Source organism: Onthophagus taurus, chromosome 8 (assembly GCF_036711975.1).
Source record: "Onthophagus taurus isolate NC chromosome 8, IU_Otau_3.0, whole genome shotgun sequence".
Taxonomy (NCBI): Eukaryota; Metazoa; Arthropoda; class Insecta; order Coleoptera; family Scarabaeidae; genus Onthophagus; species Onthophagus taurus.
In genome coordinates this window covers 5,683,949-5,700,445 of record NC_091973.1, presented here as the reverse complement: position 1 = coordinate 5,700,445, position 16,497 = coordinate 5,683,949, and the positions used below count along the sequence as shown (strand labels likewise).

At 29.7% G+C, this 16,497-nt stretch overlaps 5 protein-coding genes across 6 annotated transcripts; 2 read left to right on the top strand and 3 right to left on the bottom strand.

Annotated features, from left to right (window-relative positions):
• Positions 1-4,597: 4,597 nt before the first annotated feature.
• Positions 4,598-6,054, bottom strand: LOC111425415 (fork head domain-containing protein FD4-like). Its single transcript, XM_023059412.2, has one exon. It carries the CDS (start codon positions 5,916-5,918, stop codon positions 5,181-5,183), a length of 738 nt encoding a protein of 245 aa, XP_022915180.1. The 5' UTR covers positions 5,919-6,054; the 3' UTR covers positions 4,598-5,180.
• A 3,273-nt stretch (positions 6,055-9,327) lies between these two features.
• LOC111425465 (carboxypeptidase N subunit 2-like) lies at positions 9,328-10,902 on the bottom strand. 2 transcript variants are annotated; one of them, XM_023059505.2, is made up of 3 exons: positions 9,678-10,902; positions 9,569-9,622; positions 9,328-9,520 (listed from the first exon to the last, which is right to left on the bottom strand). In XM_023059505.2, the coding sequence occupies exons 1-3, from the start codon at positions 10,879-10,881 to the stop codon at positions 9,414-9,416; spliced, it is 1,365 nt and encodes a 454-aa protein (XP_022915273.2). In that variant the 5' UTR covers positions 10,882-10,902; the 3' UTR covers positions 9,328-9,413. The 2 variants fall into 2 exon arrangements, with proteins under 2 accessions (XP_022915273.2, XP_071054735.1); XM_071198634.1 differs by having other exon boundaries at positions 9,328-9,504.
• Positions 10,903-10,971: 69 nt separating this feature from the next.
• On the top strand, positions 10,972-12,608 carry LOC111425409 (chondroadherin-like). The gene is made up of 3 exons (XM_023059406.2): positions 10,972-12,240; positions 12,302-12,370; positions 12,430-12,608. Exons 1-3 carry the CDS (start codon positions 10,995-10,997, stop codon positions 12,549-12,551), a joined length of 1,437 nt encoding a protein of 478 aa, XP_022915174.2. The 5' UTR covers positions 10,972-10,994; the 3' UTR covers positions 12,552-12,608.
• Positions 12,609-13,156: 548 nt separating this feature from the next.
• On the bottom strand, positions 13,157-14,733 carry LOC111425464 (electron transfer flavoprotein subunit alpha wal). The gene is made up of 5 exons (XM_023059504.2): positions 14,537-14,733; positions 14,068-14,485; positions 13,799-14,011; positions 13,588-13,739; positions 13,157-13,460 (listed from the first exon to the last, which is right to left on the bottom strand). The coding sequence occupies exons 1-5, from the start codon at positions 14,570-14,572 to the stop codon at positions 13,284-13,286; spliced, it is 996 nt and encodes a 331-aa protein (XP_022915272.1). The 5' UTR covers positions 14,573-14,733; the 3' UTR covers positions 13,157-13,283.
• Positions 14,734-15,592: 859 nt separating this feature from the next.
• On the top strand, positions 15,593-16,332 carry LOC111425468 (uncharacterized PPE family protein PPE62-like). The gene has a single exon (XM_023059512.2). The coding sequence runs from the start codon at positions 15,645-15,647 to the stop codon at positions 16,263-16,265; it is 621 nt and encodes a 206-aa protein (XP_022915280.2). The 5' UTR covers positions 15,593-15,644; the 3' UTR covers positions 16,266-16,332.
• The last annotated feature ends 165 nt before the right edge of the window (positions 16,333-16,497 follow it).

Sequence of the window (16,497 nt, the reverse complement as noted above, 5' to 3'; positions counted from 1 at the left end):
AAGCTGTCGAAATATCTAGTATTATTTCTGGAATCATAATTAATTAATTGCAGCTCTCTATGTTTCTATGCTCACTCATGTGTCTCAGACTTAGTAAAATAATAAATGAAAAATCAAAGGAGGATCTAAAATTAAAATTTGGCAAGATGGATCCTAAGATTTTTATGTTTTAGTTATTGGACTTACAATGTTCCAGTCTAGGTTTAGCACCAATCCGAGTTTGCAACTATCATGACATAGAACAACTCCATATCTTAGTAAAGAATAAAGAAAATGATAATTTGACTATAAGTTTAAACTTTACTTTTCTTTTACTCTTGTAAAACTATCACTTTCATGTAGATTTATTAAAACTCTAATTGTCTTTTTTGGTCAAAACCTTACACCCATAAAAATTTGTAAAGCTGAGATGATGAGTGACTTGGTATGAGGGTGGCAAAGTGAATAAGAAACAACATCGCCGTTATAAATTTTATTGATACAACATCTGAGTCAAGTAGCTACCTAAAATGTTCCAAAATTGGTGATTTTTTTTGATAATACACGAGAAAAATTAAAATCAACCTTAATATCTAGGATTGTAAAAACAAAACTTGGATAAATGTTGCTAAAAGGATTAGATAAAGTGTCTTGGCCGAATAGCTAGCTAAAATGCCCCAAAAGTGATTATTTTTTTTAAAACGCCAAACTCTGATTTGAAGCTGTCGAAATATCTAGTATTATTTCTGGAATCATAATTAATTAATTGCAGCTCTCTATGTTTCTATGCTCACTCATGTATCTCATAGACTTAGTAAAATAATAAATGAAAAATCAAAGGAGGATTTAAAATTAAAATTTGGCAAGGTGGATCCTAAGATTTTCATCTTTTAGTTATTGGACTTACAATGTTCCAGTGTAGGTTAAGCACCAATCCGAGTCTGCAACAATCATGACATAGAACAACTCCATATCTTAGTAAAGAATAAAGAAAATGATAATTTGACTATAAGTTTAAACTTTACTTTACTTTTACCCTTGTAAAACTATCACTTTTATGTAGATTTATTAAAACTCTAATTATCTTTTTTTGGTCAAAACCTTACATCCATCAAAATTTGTAAAGCTGAGATGATGATTGACTTGGTATGAGGGTGGCAAAATGAATAAGAAACAAGATCGCCCTTATAAATTTTATTGATAAAAGATCTGAGTCAAGTAGCTACCTAAAATGTTCCAAAATTGATGATTTTTTTTTGATAATACACGAAAAGAATTAAAATCAACCTCAAAATCTAGGATTGTAAAAACAAAACTTGGATAAAGGTTGCTAAAAGAATAAGATAAAGTGTCTTGCCCTAAAATGCCCCAAAAATGACTATTCTTTCCAAAACGCCAAACTCTGATTTGAAGGTGTCGAAATATCTAGTATCATTTCTGGAATCATAGTTAATTAATTGCAGCTCTCTATGTTTTTATGCTCACTCATGTATCTCATAGACTTAGTAAAATAATAAATGAAAAATCAAAGGAGGATCAAAAATTAAAATTTGGCAAGATGGATCCTAAGATTTTTATGTTTTAGTTATTGGACTTACAATGTTCCAGTCTAGGTTTAGCACCAATCCGAGTCTGCAACAATCATGACATAGAACAACTCCATATCTTAGTAAAGAATAAAGAAAATGATGATTTGACTATAAGTTTAAACTTTACTTTTCTTTTACCCTTGTAAAACTATCACTTTCATGTAGATTTATTAAAACTCGAATTGTCTTTTTTTGGTCAAAAAATTACACCCATCAAAATTTGTAAAGCTGAGATGATGATTGACTTGGTATGAGGGTGGCAAAATGAATAAGAAACAAGATCGCTCTTATAAATTTTATTGATAAAAGATCTGAGTCAAGTAGCTACCTAAAATGTACCAAAATTGATGATTTTTTTTTGATAATACACGAAAAGAATTAAAATCAACCTCAAAATTTAGGATTGTAAAAACAAAACTTGGCATAAAGGTTGCTAAAAGAATAAGATAAAGTGTATTGGCAGAGTAGCTAGCTAAAATGCCCCAAAAGTGATTATTTTTTCCAAAACGCCAAACACTGATTTGAAGCTGTCGAAATATCTAGTATTATTTCTGGAATCATAATTAATTAATTGCAGCTCTCTATGTTTCTATGCTCACTCATGTGTCTCAGACTTAGTAAAATAATAAATGAAAAATCAAAGGAGGATCTAAAATTAAAATTTGGCAAGATGGATCCTAAGATTTTTATGTTTTAGTTATTGGACTTACAATGTTCCAGTCTAGGTTTAGCACCAATCCGAGTTTGCAACTATCATGACATAGAACAACTCCATATCTTAGTAAAGAATAAAGAAAATGATAATTTGACTATAAGTTTAAACTTTACTTTTCTTTTACTCTTGTAAAACTATCACTTTCATGTAGATTTATTAAAACTCTAATTGTCTTTTTTGGTCAAAACCTTACACCCATAAAAATTTGTAAAGCTGAGATGATGAGTGACTTGGTATGAGGGTGGCAAAGTGAATAAGAAACAACATCGCCGTTATAAATTTTATTGATACAACATCTGAGTCAAGTAGCTACCTAAAATGTTCCAAAATTGGTGATTTTTTTTGATAATACACGAGAAAAATTAAAATCAACCTTAATATCTAGGATTGTAAAAACAAAACTTGGATAAATGTTGCTAAAAGGATTAGATAAAGTGTCTTGGCCGAATAGCTAGCTAAAATGCCCCAAAAGTGATTATTTTTTCCAAAACGCCAAACTCTGATTTGAAGCTGTCGAAATATCTAGTATTATTTCTGGAATCATAATTAATTAATTGCAGCTCTCTATGTTTCTATGCTCACTCATGTATCTCATAGACTTAGTAAAATAATAAATGAAAAATCAAAGGAGGATTTAAAATTAAAATTTGGCAAGGTGGATCCTAAGATTTTCATCTTTTAGTTATTGGACTTACAATGTTCCAGTGTAGGTTAAGCACCAATCCGAGTCTGCAACAATCATGACATAGAACAACTCCATATCTTAGAAAAGAATAAAGAAAATGATAATTTGAATACAAATTTTTTTTGTGTATACGATAATATGTTTAGATTGATTTAATGAAGTAAAAAAAAAGTAATGTGTAAAAAATGTTGAATATAGAGGATAACCGTTTAGGTCGAATTTGGGATCGCCTCGAAGTCTTGTAAAGTTTATTAAGGATGTAATTAGTACTTTGTCTTGTAGTTATGAGAAGGTATACTAAACGGGACGAGAGCGTGAATTTTTTTGCTCGCAATCCGATCGTGGTGGCTTGTATAAGGAGATTTACAGGACTGGTCGGTTGTGTGTTGCTCGGTAGCAGATCGAGTTCGATAATATTTAAAATTTACTGCAAATACGATAGTAACTCTCAACGTTGTAACCGATTTAAATGCCCGACGCGTAAATTTCACCCTTAAACAATCCGGCTTTTAATTTAAACGTTTAATGTGGGCATAGATGTTTAATAACACCGGATCTTTACGATCCTCGTTTATAATTTAGCCCGGAACGGGGTTCGGAACTAAAAGACTAAAAGACCGAAACCCACCGGAAGATATCTTTGACACGAATATGACAATAAAAGCCAAAACATCTGTAGATACCAATTATACACGGCAAGGATAAAATACAATCAAATTATTTGGTGTTTAGGGGCAAATGTATACCCACTAAACAACCGAGGGGGGTTAAACCCTCTTGAATAATAAATCATTGCCATCTGTGGCCTTAGATACATAATAACTCGTAGATACGAATCTGTATAACGATAATAGGTCTTTATTTTCATGCCCAACCACCTTTTTGATTTAAAAAGAATATTTACCCGCCCTATGAATTATCTTCTAAATAACATTAATGAAAAAAATATTATATAATAAATAAAATATTTTAATTTGAAGACATTTCAAAAGTAATTCTTTCGTGAATTAATAACAGGTCTCGGAGGTTGGTTGAATTCTTCGTGGCGGAACGTTATAAATCAGAAAAGACCGGGCGGAAAACGTCGTTTTAAATAAATAACAAATAACGTAATATTTGTTATTGTCTTAACCGTGGAAAGCAAGAGGCGAGAGGTGCAATTTGGTTAACGGCGCGATATATTATTGGCCACTCTCATTAGTAGTTACGACGTGCGTCTATGTGAGCACGTCAGCTCTTTACATTATTCGATGTCATTATAAATCTCTCGTACCATGTATAACAAAATGCAAAAAGGAACACGCTTTTTTTTTAATTAATTCAAACTCTTCAAGTCGTTGTATTAAAATATAAATTTTAATGGTGAAATGAAAATTTCCGAGTTGAAACCAAAATCTCCATCAATTGCGGTACAATTACAATGTTACACGCCCTATCTTTCCATCTTTCTTATTATGCCATTAATAAAAAACCTTATTATATCTTTCTGACTGCATAATAGTTTAATTAATCTTGGTGATACGTCCGCACAAAAATTTATTTTATCAGCTGCTCCAAATTTGCATAAAATTTTGATCGGGATGTGTTTCTTAAAAATTTGTGGAAATGGGAAATTAAAAATATTTTTTTTCTAAATACATACTTTAATTTATATCGAAACGGTTTTGTACAATTATAAATAATCGATTAACACCTAGCTTAGTGTAAGTAACTAACGAGTACTTAAACAGGGCGGACTTAAGCGTTTTTTTTTTAAATATAATAATAATAAATATATACAACAGACTTTAATAAATATGTACAGGCGGCATTGTTCGATCGTTTCTTCGTTCTTTATTCGTTCGTTCACAATAGGGATTTGTAAAGTGGTTATTTATTTTGGTGTACTAAGAGATCGCATGCGGGCCTCTTCGAGTTCTTTTATTATTATCTAACAATACGATCGTACCTTCGTGTTAAGTACATTTTTAAAATTGTAAATCCGCGAATCGCGTGACTAAATAAATACCTATCGTAAACGTCGCGGACGGGCCGTTTAAAATTAAGTAAATTAATATCACAAATACATTCAGTATGTTTTTAAGTAAAGATGATATATACAGATAGAGATATCATATAGGAACAAAATATTTTTTCTACCTATCGCAAAATACAATTATTGACAATGGAAATCAGACTTTATTGCACTTATATTTTATTAATCTAATATTTTTTAAACTGATCTTAAAGCTAATTGCGGCACTTTTAATATATCATCCGGCGATACCCCGTAATGTGTATAATAAGGAGGTGCCGGTGGTGCCATTAATATCGGCTGAGTCATTGGAAAATCATATGGGTTTAAACCCCATTGGAAACAAGTGGTAGGTCGAACCTGGGTGGGACTTTCCCTTATCTCTGATTGTTCGGGTTTGTCGGGCGAAATCAAACTCTCTATAGTAAAACTCCTTTTTGGTCGAATAGTCGTTTCAGTTGCCGCACGAATCACTGGCGATGGCATTTTTTGATTAACATGCACCGGGTGTTCAATTTGACGTTCCGTCGGTGCGAAAAAGAATCTGTTTATGTTGGCCAACGCGGCTAATTCATTATCGAGAACTTCTTTATCGGTTTTTAGCAACTTAAATCGTTTCCTCCTTCTTAATAAACTTCCATTTTCAAACATATCAAACGCTGCGGGATGTAGAGCCCAATAAGCACCTTTTCCAGGTCGATCTGGCCTTCTAGGTATTTTGATGAAACAATCGTTGAACGATAAATTATGTCTCAGCGAATTTTGCCACCTTTGGGTATTTCTTCTGTAGTAAGGAAATCGATCGGTGATGAATTTGTAAATTTCAGATAATGGAAGCATCTTCTCCGGTGAACTCCATATAGCCATTGCGGTTAGAGAGATGTAAGAGTATGGTGGTTTTTGGTCACCATAAGATTCCCTCGATGGACGCGGCATCTTCACAAAAACTTTTCAAAAAGAACTATGCAAACTCTCGGAAAAACTTTCAAAACAATCACCACCCAGATTTTAAAGAATAAAAAAAGAAGCAAAAGTCCTGATCGTGTACCGTTTAGTTTCTCGACCATCGACTTCGGAGCGTACGTTTCGACTGTAAACCAGGGACTTCGTCAAAAGACCACTCCGTTCACCAAAGTCTCTCATTGGACGAACACGTACAATGGCATGAAGGCACCCTCCGAACTCCGCCTCGAAAACCCCAAAACCACACCTTCTACGTCCGACATATAACAGAAACTAATAAGCTAATAGCAGGTGCCTCAAACCGTACGTCCTTACGTAATTACAGAATCGACCTTATTCCTTTAAAAAAAATATTTTTAAACAATTTCAATAAAACAATTTTTTTTTATTTTTCATTCAGTCAATTTTCAATTTATTTTTAATCCTTATTGTTTATTTATCGGTTATTAAAAAAAATTAATTTATTTCCACCGGTTTCAGTTATATAAGTACAATCATCAGGCTAATCTAGTAACGCGTCCATTATATATAAATTATACCTTCAATTTTAAGCTAACAACAATTTTGAATGAAAAAATAAAAAAGATAATAAAAAAATTTCAGCGTTATTAATTTTAACCTTTTAAATTTGGTATAAAGTAATAAGCGATACTTTATAACCTCAAAAAATAAATATTTATTATAAAATAAACTAATTAAATAAGTGATTTTTACAAATTTATTCAAATTCATCTTAAAATTTTAATATTTCGTATAAACCAAATTCAAGCCTTCCTTTATAATCCTAATAAGTGTTATTTTTTAAATAAATTTTTTTTTTAATACATTTTTTAATAAATAATTAATTTATATCAAGTAAATCGTTCACCCCGAAAACTTGAAATTTAGTACAAATTAACCTAAAGTACTCCTTTATAACCTTAATATAATATATAATATAACCCTAATAGTTAATATAACCCTAATAATTACATTTCTTAAATCCTAACCGTTTTGAATAGGTGATTTTTAAAAATTTATATAAAATAAATCGCTTACAACGAAAACTTAAAATATGGTATAACCTAACCTCAAACGTTTCTTTATAACTTGTTTTTTACCAATTTTTTATAACCTCTTCCAATAAACATCAAATTAAATTAACAAATTTTAACAAATTAGACATCACCATGTTTTTATCTTGTAGTTTGATTGGTCATAAACGGGTGAGAAGAAATATAAAAATTGTGTTTTTTGGTAAATATTTATTTAATCAAAAGTAAATAAATAACTTTTTAAAAATTAATATATAATATAAATTATGTTATCAAATAAATCGTTCACCCCGAAAACTTGAAATTTAGTACAAAGTAACCTTAAATATCCTTAAAATATTTCATTTCTTAAATCTTAACCGTTTTAAAAAAAAAATTTTTAATTAATAACTGTCAAATTGAATAGGTGATTTTTAAAAATTTATATAAAATGAATCGCTTACAACGAAAACTTAAAATTTGGTATAACCTAACCTCAAACGTTTCTTTATAACTTGTTTTTTACCAATTTTTTATAATCTCTTCCAATAAACATCAAATTAAATTAACAAATTTTAACAAATTAGACATCATCATGTTTTTATCTTGTGGTGATTGGTCATAAACGGGTGAGATGAAATATAAAAATTGTGTTTTTTGGTAAATATTTATTTAATCAAAAGTAAATAAATAACATTTTAAAAATTAATATATAATATAAATTATGTTATCAAATAAATCGTTCACCCCGAAAACTTGAAATTTAGTACAAAGTAACCTTAAATAACCTTAAAAAATTTCATTTCTTAAATCTTAACCGTTTTGAAAAAAAAAATTTTTAATTAATAAATGTCAAATTGAATAGGTGATTTTTAAAAATTTATATAAAATGAATCGCTTACAACGAAAACTTAAAATATGGTATAACCTAACCTCAAACGTTTCTTTATAACTTGTTTTTTACCAATTTTTTATAACCTCTTCCAATAAACATCAAATTAAATTAAAAAATTAGACATCACCATGTTTTTATCTTGTGTTGATTGGTCATAAACGGGTGAGATGAAATATAAAAATTGTGTTTTTTGGTAAATATTTATTTAATCAAAAGTAAATAAATAACATTTTAAAAATTAATATATAATATAAATTATGTTATCAAATAAATCGTTCACCCCGAAAACTTGAAACTTAGTACAAAGTAACCTTAAATAACCTTAAAAAATTTCATTTCTTAAATCTTAACCGTTTTGAAAAAAAAAAATTTTTAATTAATAAATGTCAAATTGAATAGGTGATTTTTAAAAATTTATATAAAATGAATCGCTTACAACGAAAACTTAAAATATGGTATAACCTAACCTCAAACGTTTCTTTATAATTTGTTTTTTACCAATTTTTTATAACCTCTTCCAATAAACATCAAATTAAATTAACAAATTAGACATCACCATGTTTTTATCTTATGGTGATTGGTCATATACGGGTGAGATGAAATATAAAAATTGTGTTTTTTGGTAAATATTTATTTAATCAAAAGTAAATAAATAACATTTTAAAAATTAATATATAATATAAATTATGTTATCAAATAAATCGTTCACCCCGAAAACTTGAAATTTAGTACAAAGTAACCTTAAATAACCTTAAAAAATTTCATTTCTTAAATTTTAACCGTTTTAAAAAAAAAAATTTTTAATTAATAAATGTCAAATTGAATAGGTGATTTTTAAAAATTTATATAAAATGAATCGCTTACAACGAAAACTTAAAATATGGTATAACCTAACCTCAAACGTTTCTTTATAATTTGTTTTTTACCAATTTTTTATAACCTCTTCCAATAAACATCAAATTAAATTAACAAATTAGACATCACCATGTTTTTATCTTATGGTGATTGGTCATATACGGGTGAGATGAAATATAAAAATTGTGTTTTTTGGTAAATATTTATTTAATCAAAAGTAAATAAATAACATTTTAAAAATTAATATATAATATAAATTATGTTATCAAATAAATCGTTCACCCCGAAAACTTGAAATTTAGTACAAAGTAACCTTAAATAACCTTAAAAAATTTCATTTCTTAAATTTTAACCGTTTTAAAAAAAAAAATTTTTAATTAATAAATGTCAAATTGAATAGGTGATTTTTAAAAATTAATATAAAATGAATCGCTTACAATGAAAACTTAAAATTTGGTATAACCTAACCTCAAACGTTTCTTCATAACTTGTTTTTTACCAATTTTTTATAACCTCTTCCAATAAACATCAAATTAAATTAACAAATTAGACATCACCATGTTTTTATCTTATTGGTCATAAAGGGGTGAGAAGAAGAAATATAAAAATTGTGTTTTTTGGTAAATATTTATTTAATCAAAACATAATATAAATTGTTAATAAATTAATATAAATAAATATAATCCAATAAGAAGAAGTTGTTCATTATTCTGTATTGATATAATATGTATTTTCCTGGTTGACTTCAACAGTAGGAACAATTTCATTATAAATGTTACAAGCTTGGTATCCGTTTCTAGGGACAGAATATCCTGAAATAAATTTCCATGCATTTTGCATTTATCAAAAATAATTTTTACCTGATTCATCAAGTGTAGACATAATAATATCACCCGCAACCTCACTTCCATTTTCTATAACAAAAGAAAACTGAAATTATTTAAAAAAATTTACTGTTTAAAAGTTAACCTTTATTATTTTCTCTAGAAATACAAATTTTGACGGATAGTGTAAACACAATTAACAACATAACATCAATTCCAATTAAAGCAACAACATAAAAAATCTCCATAAGATTATTATTGGTCGTAATGTTAATATTATAATTGGTAGAATTAATGCATTTGGCTCCGTTTACGTTGGGAATAGTGTTATTTGAAGTATATTTAAATGTTATGTTGTTAAATGTAAATAATTCTCGTAAATACTGGCAATCCCATTTATTATCATCGATAAACAGTGTTAAATGTGCATCTTCTAAATTTATGTGAGTTAAGGAATTATTGTTGAGGTTTACAATCGGTGATTTAAAGCTGTGGAAAATTTCGCCGACAACTTCGAGTTGATTATTGCTAAGATCGAGAAATTTCAGTTTAGGTTTATCCACGAATGTACCTGTTCCAATCGTTTTAATTAAATTATCGGATAAATTTAATTCGATTAGTTGAATAGACTGTGTTAAAATGTTCAATGGAATAGTTTCGATTTTGTTTCGGTTTATAAATATTTTTAATAACGAAGGTAAATTTTGTAGAAAATTTAATTGCGTAATTTTGTTGTTATCGATATAAAATATTTGTAAGTGCATAAATTCTTTCGTTATATCCGGTGATATAGATGATATATTGTTTGAAGATAAATATAAAGTTCTCAAATTAATAAGATTTTTGAGGAAATTAACTGACTCAATTAAATTATTCGAACAGTTCAAGGATATTAGCGATGAATTTCTGGGAAATGCATCATGATGTATACGTTTGATACAATTATCTTGTAAATAAACATCTGACACATCAATTTTTTTAAATGTATCCTTGTCGATGAAATCGAGGGATTCAGTTTTAAAAAAAAATTTTGAAACTTTCGTTATATTTCCAAAAGTATCTTCGTTTATTTCCTTCCATTTATTTCTGGCAGTAATTGATAAAGTACGTAAAGCCTTAGTATTTTCAATTTTAATTTCTTCCAAAGAATTTCCCACGATTTCTAATACTCTTAAAAATCGAAATTTTCCATTTTCGTATTTTTTAGATTCTGTTTTCACTTCTAACACGTTCACAGTATCGGGGAAATCACAGGGAATTTCGGTTGTGTAGTTGAAGCACTTTAACTCGTGTTGAAACGATAAAGTAAAGAACAGAACCACAACGAAAAATGAACATACACCGCACATCTTAGTTACGAAATGCGAAAAAGATAAACTTACGGAAGTGGTTTCCCCATATATTCCTTATCTAGGTATAACAAATTTATCGTGAAATTATCATCAGTTTGCTTTTAACAACGATGAGTTTTAAAGTGAATTATATCACCCTAATATTTTTATATTTTTTTGTTGTTTGTGTAATTTCGCATAATATAGAAAACTGTACTGAAGTGATCACGTCCAATATGAATTGTAATGGTAAAGAAAAAATTACAGTAGTAAGGTTAAACGAGAAAAATTTAACAGTGTTGGAGGATAATATGTTTAAAGATATGCGCAACCTTCGTAAGATCGATTTAAAACAGAATTCTATACCAGATCTAAATTCAGAAATATTTCAAGATATTCCACAGGTTACATTTATATTTCTCGATTATAATCGTTTACAAATAATAAAAGAGAACACATTTGGGGAAATACCTCGATTACAAAATTTATATATATCGCATAATAATTTAGAAATAATAGAAGCTGGTGCATTTAATTTTCCACACCTACAAGTATTGGATTTAACAAACAACGCTATTCTGAACATATCTAAAGATGCCTTTCGGGTAAACTCTACGATTTATAATTTAAATTTTAAAAATAATAAAGTCAAAAACATCTCGTTCATACAAAATCTATATAATTTATCGATCCTCGACTGTACATCAAATTGTATCAAAGATATTGACGAAAACACGTTTGAAAATGCAAAGAAAGTAAGTGACTTTGTATGCATGAATAATCAAATTGAAAATCTCGAGTTTTTGAAACACCTAAGAATGTTGACTAATTTAGATTTAAGCAATAACTCGATAAAAACGTTACCGGTTACAACATTTTTGAATTTAAAGAAAATTCAAAAAATCATTTTGCGGAAAAATGAAATTGAAGTAATACCAACAGGTGCCTTTGCTGAATTATATGATTTATCCGAGATATCTTTAGCTGATAATAAGATTAAAACCATTGGAGAGGTTTTTGGATTACCTAAATTAAAAACACTAAATGTTAAAAACAACAGACTACAAAGTCTACCAAGTGGGCTAATTGAAACCTCGCTTAGTATTACTTTTAAAATAGATGGCAATAATTGGAGTTGTCAATTTATTCGAAAAATCGTTGATAAATCCCGCATTAAAATCGAATTCACCATTCGCAATGGTGTTCCTAATTACAAAAATATATCGTGCAGTGATGAAATGAATCCAGTTCCAAACGACCAAAGAACCGCAAACATCACTCAACCAGACGATAAAACATTCTTCAAATATATCATTGGTTTTTTTGTTTTTGTAGTTATTTGTGTGGGTTTAATCGGAGTAGTTTTCATGTGTCGTGGTAAGTATAATCAACTAAACAAAAAAACATTAATATAATCTTAATTTCTGTTATAATTTAGCCATAGTTCGATTCCACAAAAAGAAGAAAAAAACGAGTATACCTTTGACTTATTTAAGTGGCCCATACGGTAAAATATACATTTTATATAATAATAAGAGAAGACTCAAATTGAAACATTTTTTTTAGATCCTAATGGATATCTTGAACCACGCAATATTTGCCAAGAAGAAGGTATTTATGAAGAAATTATGGAGAACGATTGCGAGACTTATACAGCACCAAGGCAAAATAATTATATTTTGACATAATTTTTATGCATTATTTTATAACTCGACTACTAATTGAATATATTTAATCATTTTTTATTGCATGTTCTTTTATTACATACTCAAATTATTAAAACCCCAATTACTCAATTTATTATTAAAGTTATCTTTGATATTTAAGATATAGGACATTAAAAGCTACTTTTGAAGTAGCCTGTTGGGTGGACAACCAGACTAACGTCATCGGAATCTCGAAATAATAATAAATTTAGTGAGGTCTTTCGTAGAAAGCATCTGAAAAGTTAATATCTAAACCAACCTAGTTGTCCTGTTGCGTGGACAACCAGGATAGTTCAGATATTCAATTTCTGCCACTCTTTGGTATGGTGGAGTGACAAAAATTGAATATCTGAACTATCCTATTGCGCGGATTATCCAAACCAATAAGTTATTAATAACTACATTTCACACAAAGGCCATAAAAGAAACAAGATTACTATCTATATAAGTAAAGCATTTGAATGTGAAGGCATAAAATCAAATATATACCTCAAGTATACAATTAAGTTTATCCAAATATTGCTTACAATAATGAAGTTGTTGTGGTCATTATTATTAAGTCTACAACAAATATCAAAAAACTCTAATGATATATATAATATATAGTTTATTTAATTGACACCATAACAATTCAATTAATTATCTTTTTTATAAATTCAGTTTTAAAAAATTTCATTATTAAATTATAACACTTCAAGGTTGTATATAACATTTTTACAATTTCCCAGTTAATTCTGGAACTGCTTTGAAAAGATCTGCTACAATTCCATAATCAGATACTTGGAAGATGGGCGCTTCTGGATCCTTGTTAATCGCTACGATAGTTTTGCTGTCTTTCATACCGGCTAAATGCTGAATTGCTCCAGATATTCCAACAGCGATGTATAGATCCTGTAACAAATATAATTTTCATTTAATTCTTCATTAAAAATCGTTAAAATTAAATACTGGACCACGTAATTATTATTTTCCAGCATTTTTTGTTTAATAAATTAAATTATAAACATTTTGAACTTACAGGAGCTACAATTTTGCCAGTTTGACCAACTTGTAAATCATTGGGTACAAAACCAGCATCAACAGCTGCTCTTGAAGCTCCAACAGCAGCATTTAATTTATCAGCAAGCGCATATAACAACTTGAAGTTATCACCTGACTTCATTCCACGACCTAAATAAATTTAAAACAATAACTTGGAACCTTTACATCTTTTCCTACCAATAAGTTACCTCCACTTATGACAACTTTAGCACTTGTAAGTTCTGGTCTATCTGATTTGCTTAATTCTTGACTTATGAAGACTGTTAAATCAGATTTATAATCGCCTTTAACTTGTTCAATAGGTGTGGAGCCTCCTTCTAATTTATCAGCTTCAAAACTAGTTCCTCTGACTGTTACTACTTTAATTTTGTCGTTTGCAGTTAAAGTTTGAATGGCATTTCCTATTAAAAAAATTTTAATCTTACAAATGAATTTAACTTTTTTAAATTTTAATTACCTGCATAAATACTTCTAATAAAAGTATCAGCTGATTTAATTCCAATTACATCAGAAATAGGTGATACATCAAGTTTAGCTGCAACCCTAGGAAGTAAAGCTTTCCCAAATGCAGATGCTCCGGCGACAATATGAGTGAAATTATATTGTTTCTGAGTTGCCAAAATTAAGGGGGTAAGACTCTCAGCAGTAAATCCCTTAAAAGCGTCTCCTTCAGCAACAAGTACTCTGGCAAGACCACCTGCCTTGGCTGCTGCCTCTGCTGCTGGTCCACATTTTGTCCCAGCAATTAATACAGAGATTTCACCACCAAACTTCTTAGCTGCTGTAAGCGCATTTTGTGTGATGGGGTTTAAAACTTCATTATTATGTTCCCCAATAACCAAAGTACTTTGAAGTCTTCGCAATCTAGTTGAAAGCTAAAACACGCATTTAATAAACAGAATGATTACACTTAATTTCTTATTTACCTGGGCAGTGGCGTTACGGGTACAAGACGAGAACATGTTGATTTTAAGATAAATTTACATAACAAACTAAACGTGAACTGAAATCTGCCTCTTTTAACGGAGACTATCAGACTATCAACTTTATGCTAAAGTCCAAAGTACGTGGTTTACCATGTATACAATTACCATGTTCACACGCGTTGAAAGAGGCACGTAGTGACATCTCTTATAGAAATTGGAAACTTAACCACGAAAATGTTATTGACACTCCATCTCTCGGACAACTTGAAAAGTATGCTAAATAGGGGATTATAGAAATATACCAGCTTAATAATTGATACATTGTATAGTAGATGGAGCTATATGCAACTTTAATAATCGAATACGGTGTGTGTAAAAAAGGAATGTGACGTCACCCCGACCCTAAATTGATCTTTATTTCTAAAAAAGTTTTTATATACTTATATATATGTATATAAATGTAATTAAGATGGTCTAACAACGCAAGATGTGAGGAAAAAAATACGAACACCAAGATTATGATACATCTCATGAACAGCAAAAACTGAAAACCCAGCTAAAATACTCAGACCATAAAATACTTACCATCACATCTTAGACATCTACATTATTACGGAAGGAATACTCTTTAGCACTACTTGTTCATTTCATTTTCATGCACTCCGATATGACTTGGAATATAAATTATGTCTAAAACTGATCACGGCCGTCTTCGAAGACATCGACCGACATATTTAATTATTTAAACTCATATTTATTTAAAATATAAATTTTATTAATTTCAATATAAACACAAATAATAATTATTTAACATCATGATACCTACCTATTCCCATAAATTTTACCTTACTTAATCACTCAACAATGCTGCCTACCGCCGATATCAAAAAATAACAGTATTAATTTTTTTAATTAACTCAGAATAATACATTATATATTATATTAATATAGATAACTTATTGGCCATATGGTTTTATTCGGATTTAATTAAGCGTGGTGATAACACCTTCCTATAAATACGGCACGGATTCACCCTAGCGTCAGTTGTCATCGCAACAGCATCGATTTCTCTCTCAACAAAACCGAATAATCAAAAAATTCTTTGAAAATGAAACTTCTACTTTTGGTACTTGGCGTAATCTCTGCCGCTGCTGCAAGAAATGTCTTTGGAAGGTGTACTAGTTTGTTCGATGAGAGTTGCATTCACAATGGTAATAATGGTGAAAATGGCAATGACGAAGGTTATTTAAATGGAGGTGGTAGTCCAGGTAAAAGATGCGCTGGTTTATTCGATGAGAGTTGCATCAACGGTGGTCTTGTTGGTGCTGGTAATGATGAAGGATATTTAACGGGAGGTGGTAGCACGGGAAAAAGATGCGCTGGGTTATTCGATGAGAGTTGTATCAACGGTGGTCTTGTTGGTGCTGGCAATGATGAAGGATATTTAACAGGAGGTGGTAGCACGGGTAAAAGATGCGCTGGGTTATTCGATGAGAGTTGCATCAACGGTGGTCTTGTTGGTGCTGGTGATGATGAGAGCTGGTTGGGTGGAGGATCTCCGGGAAAGAGATGCGCTGGTTTATTCGATGAGAGCTGCATCAACGGTGGACTTGTTGGTGCTGGTGATGATGAGAGCTGGTTGGGTGGAGGATCTCCGGGAAAAAGAAGTGGACACACTAACTCGAAATACATGAAAAATTGGTTAAAGAAACTTTACCTTCAAGCTTAATTAAAAAAGTTTTAATTGCTGCTTATTTGATTTGTTTTATTTAAAATAAAATTTAATTGTCGTGTAATTTTTTGTTTCATTTAAAATGTTTAAAGTCGATTTGTATTGATTAGATAGTTTAATAGTGAAAGAAAGCTAAACGGGATGGGATTTAGTAGATAAAGTAGATTTATATTAGGCAGACATTGCTTCACGGTTCGAAACGCTGTCACCCTTGTTTGTATTGCCAGAG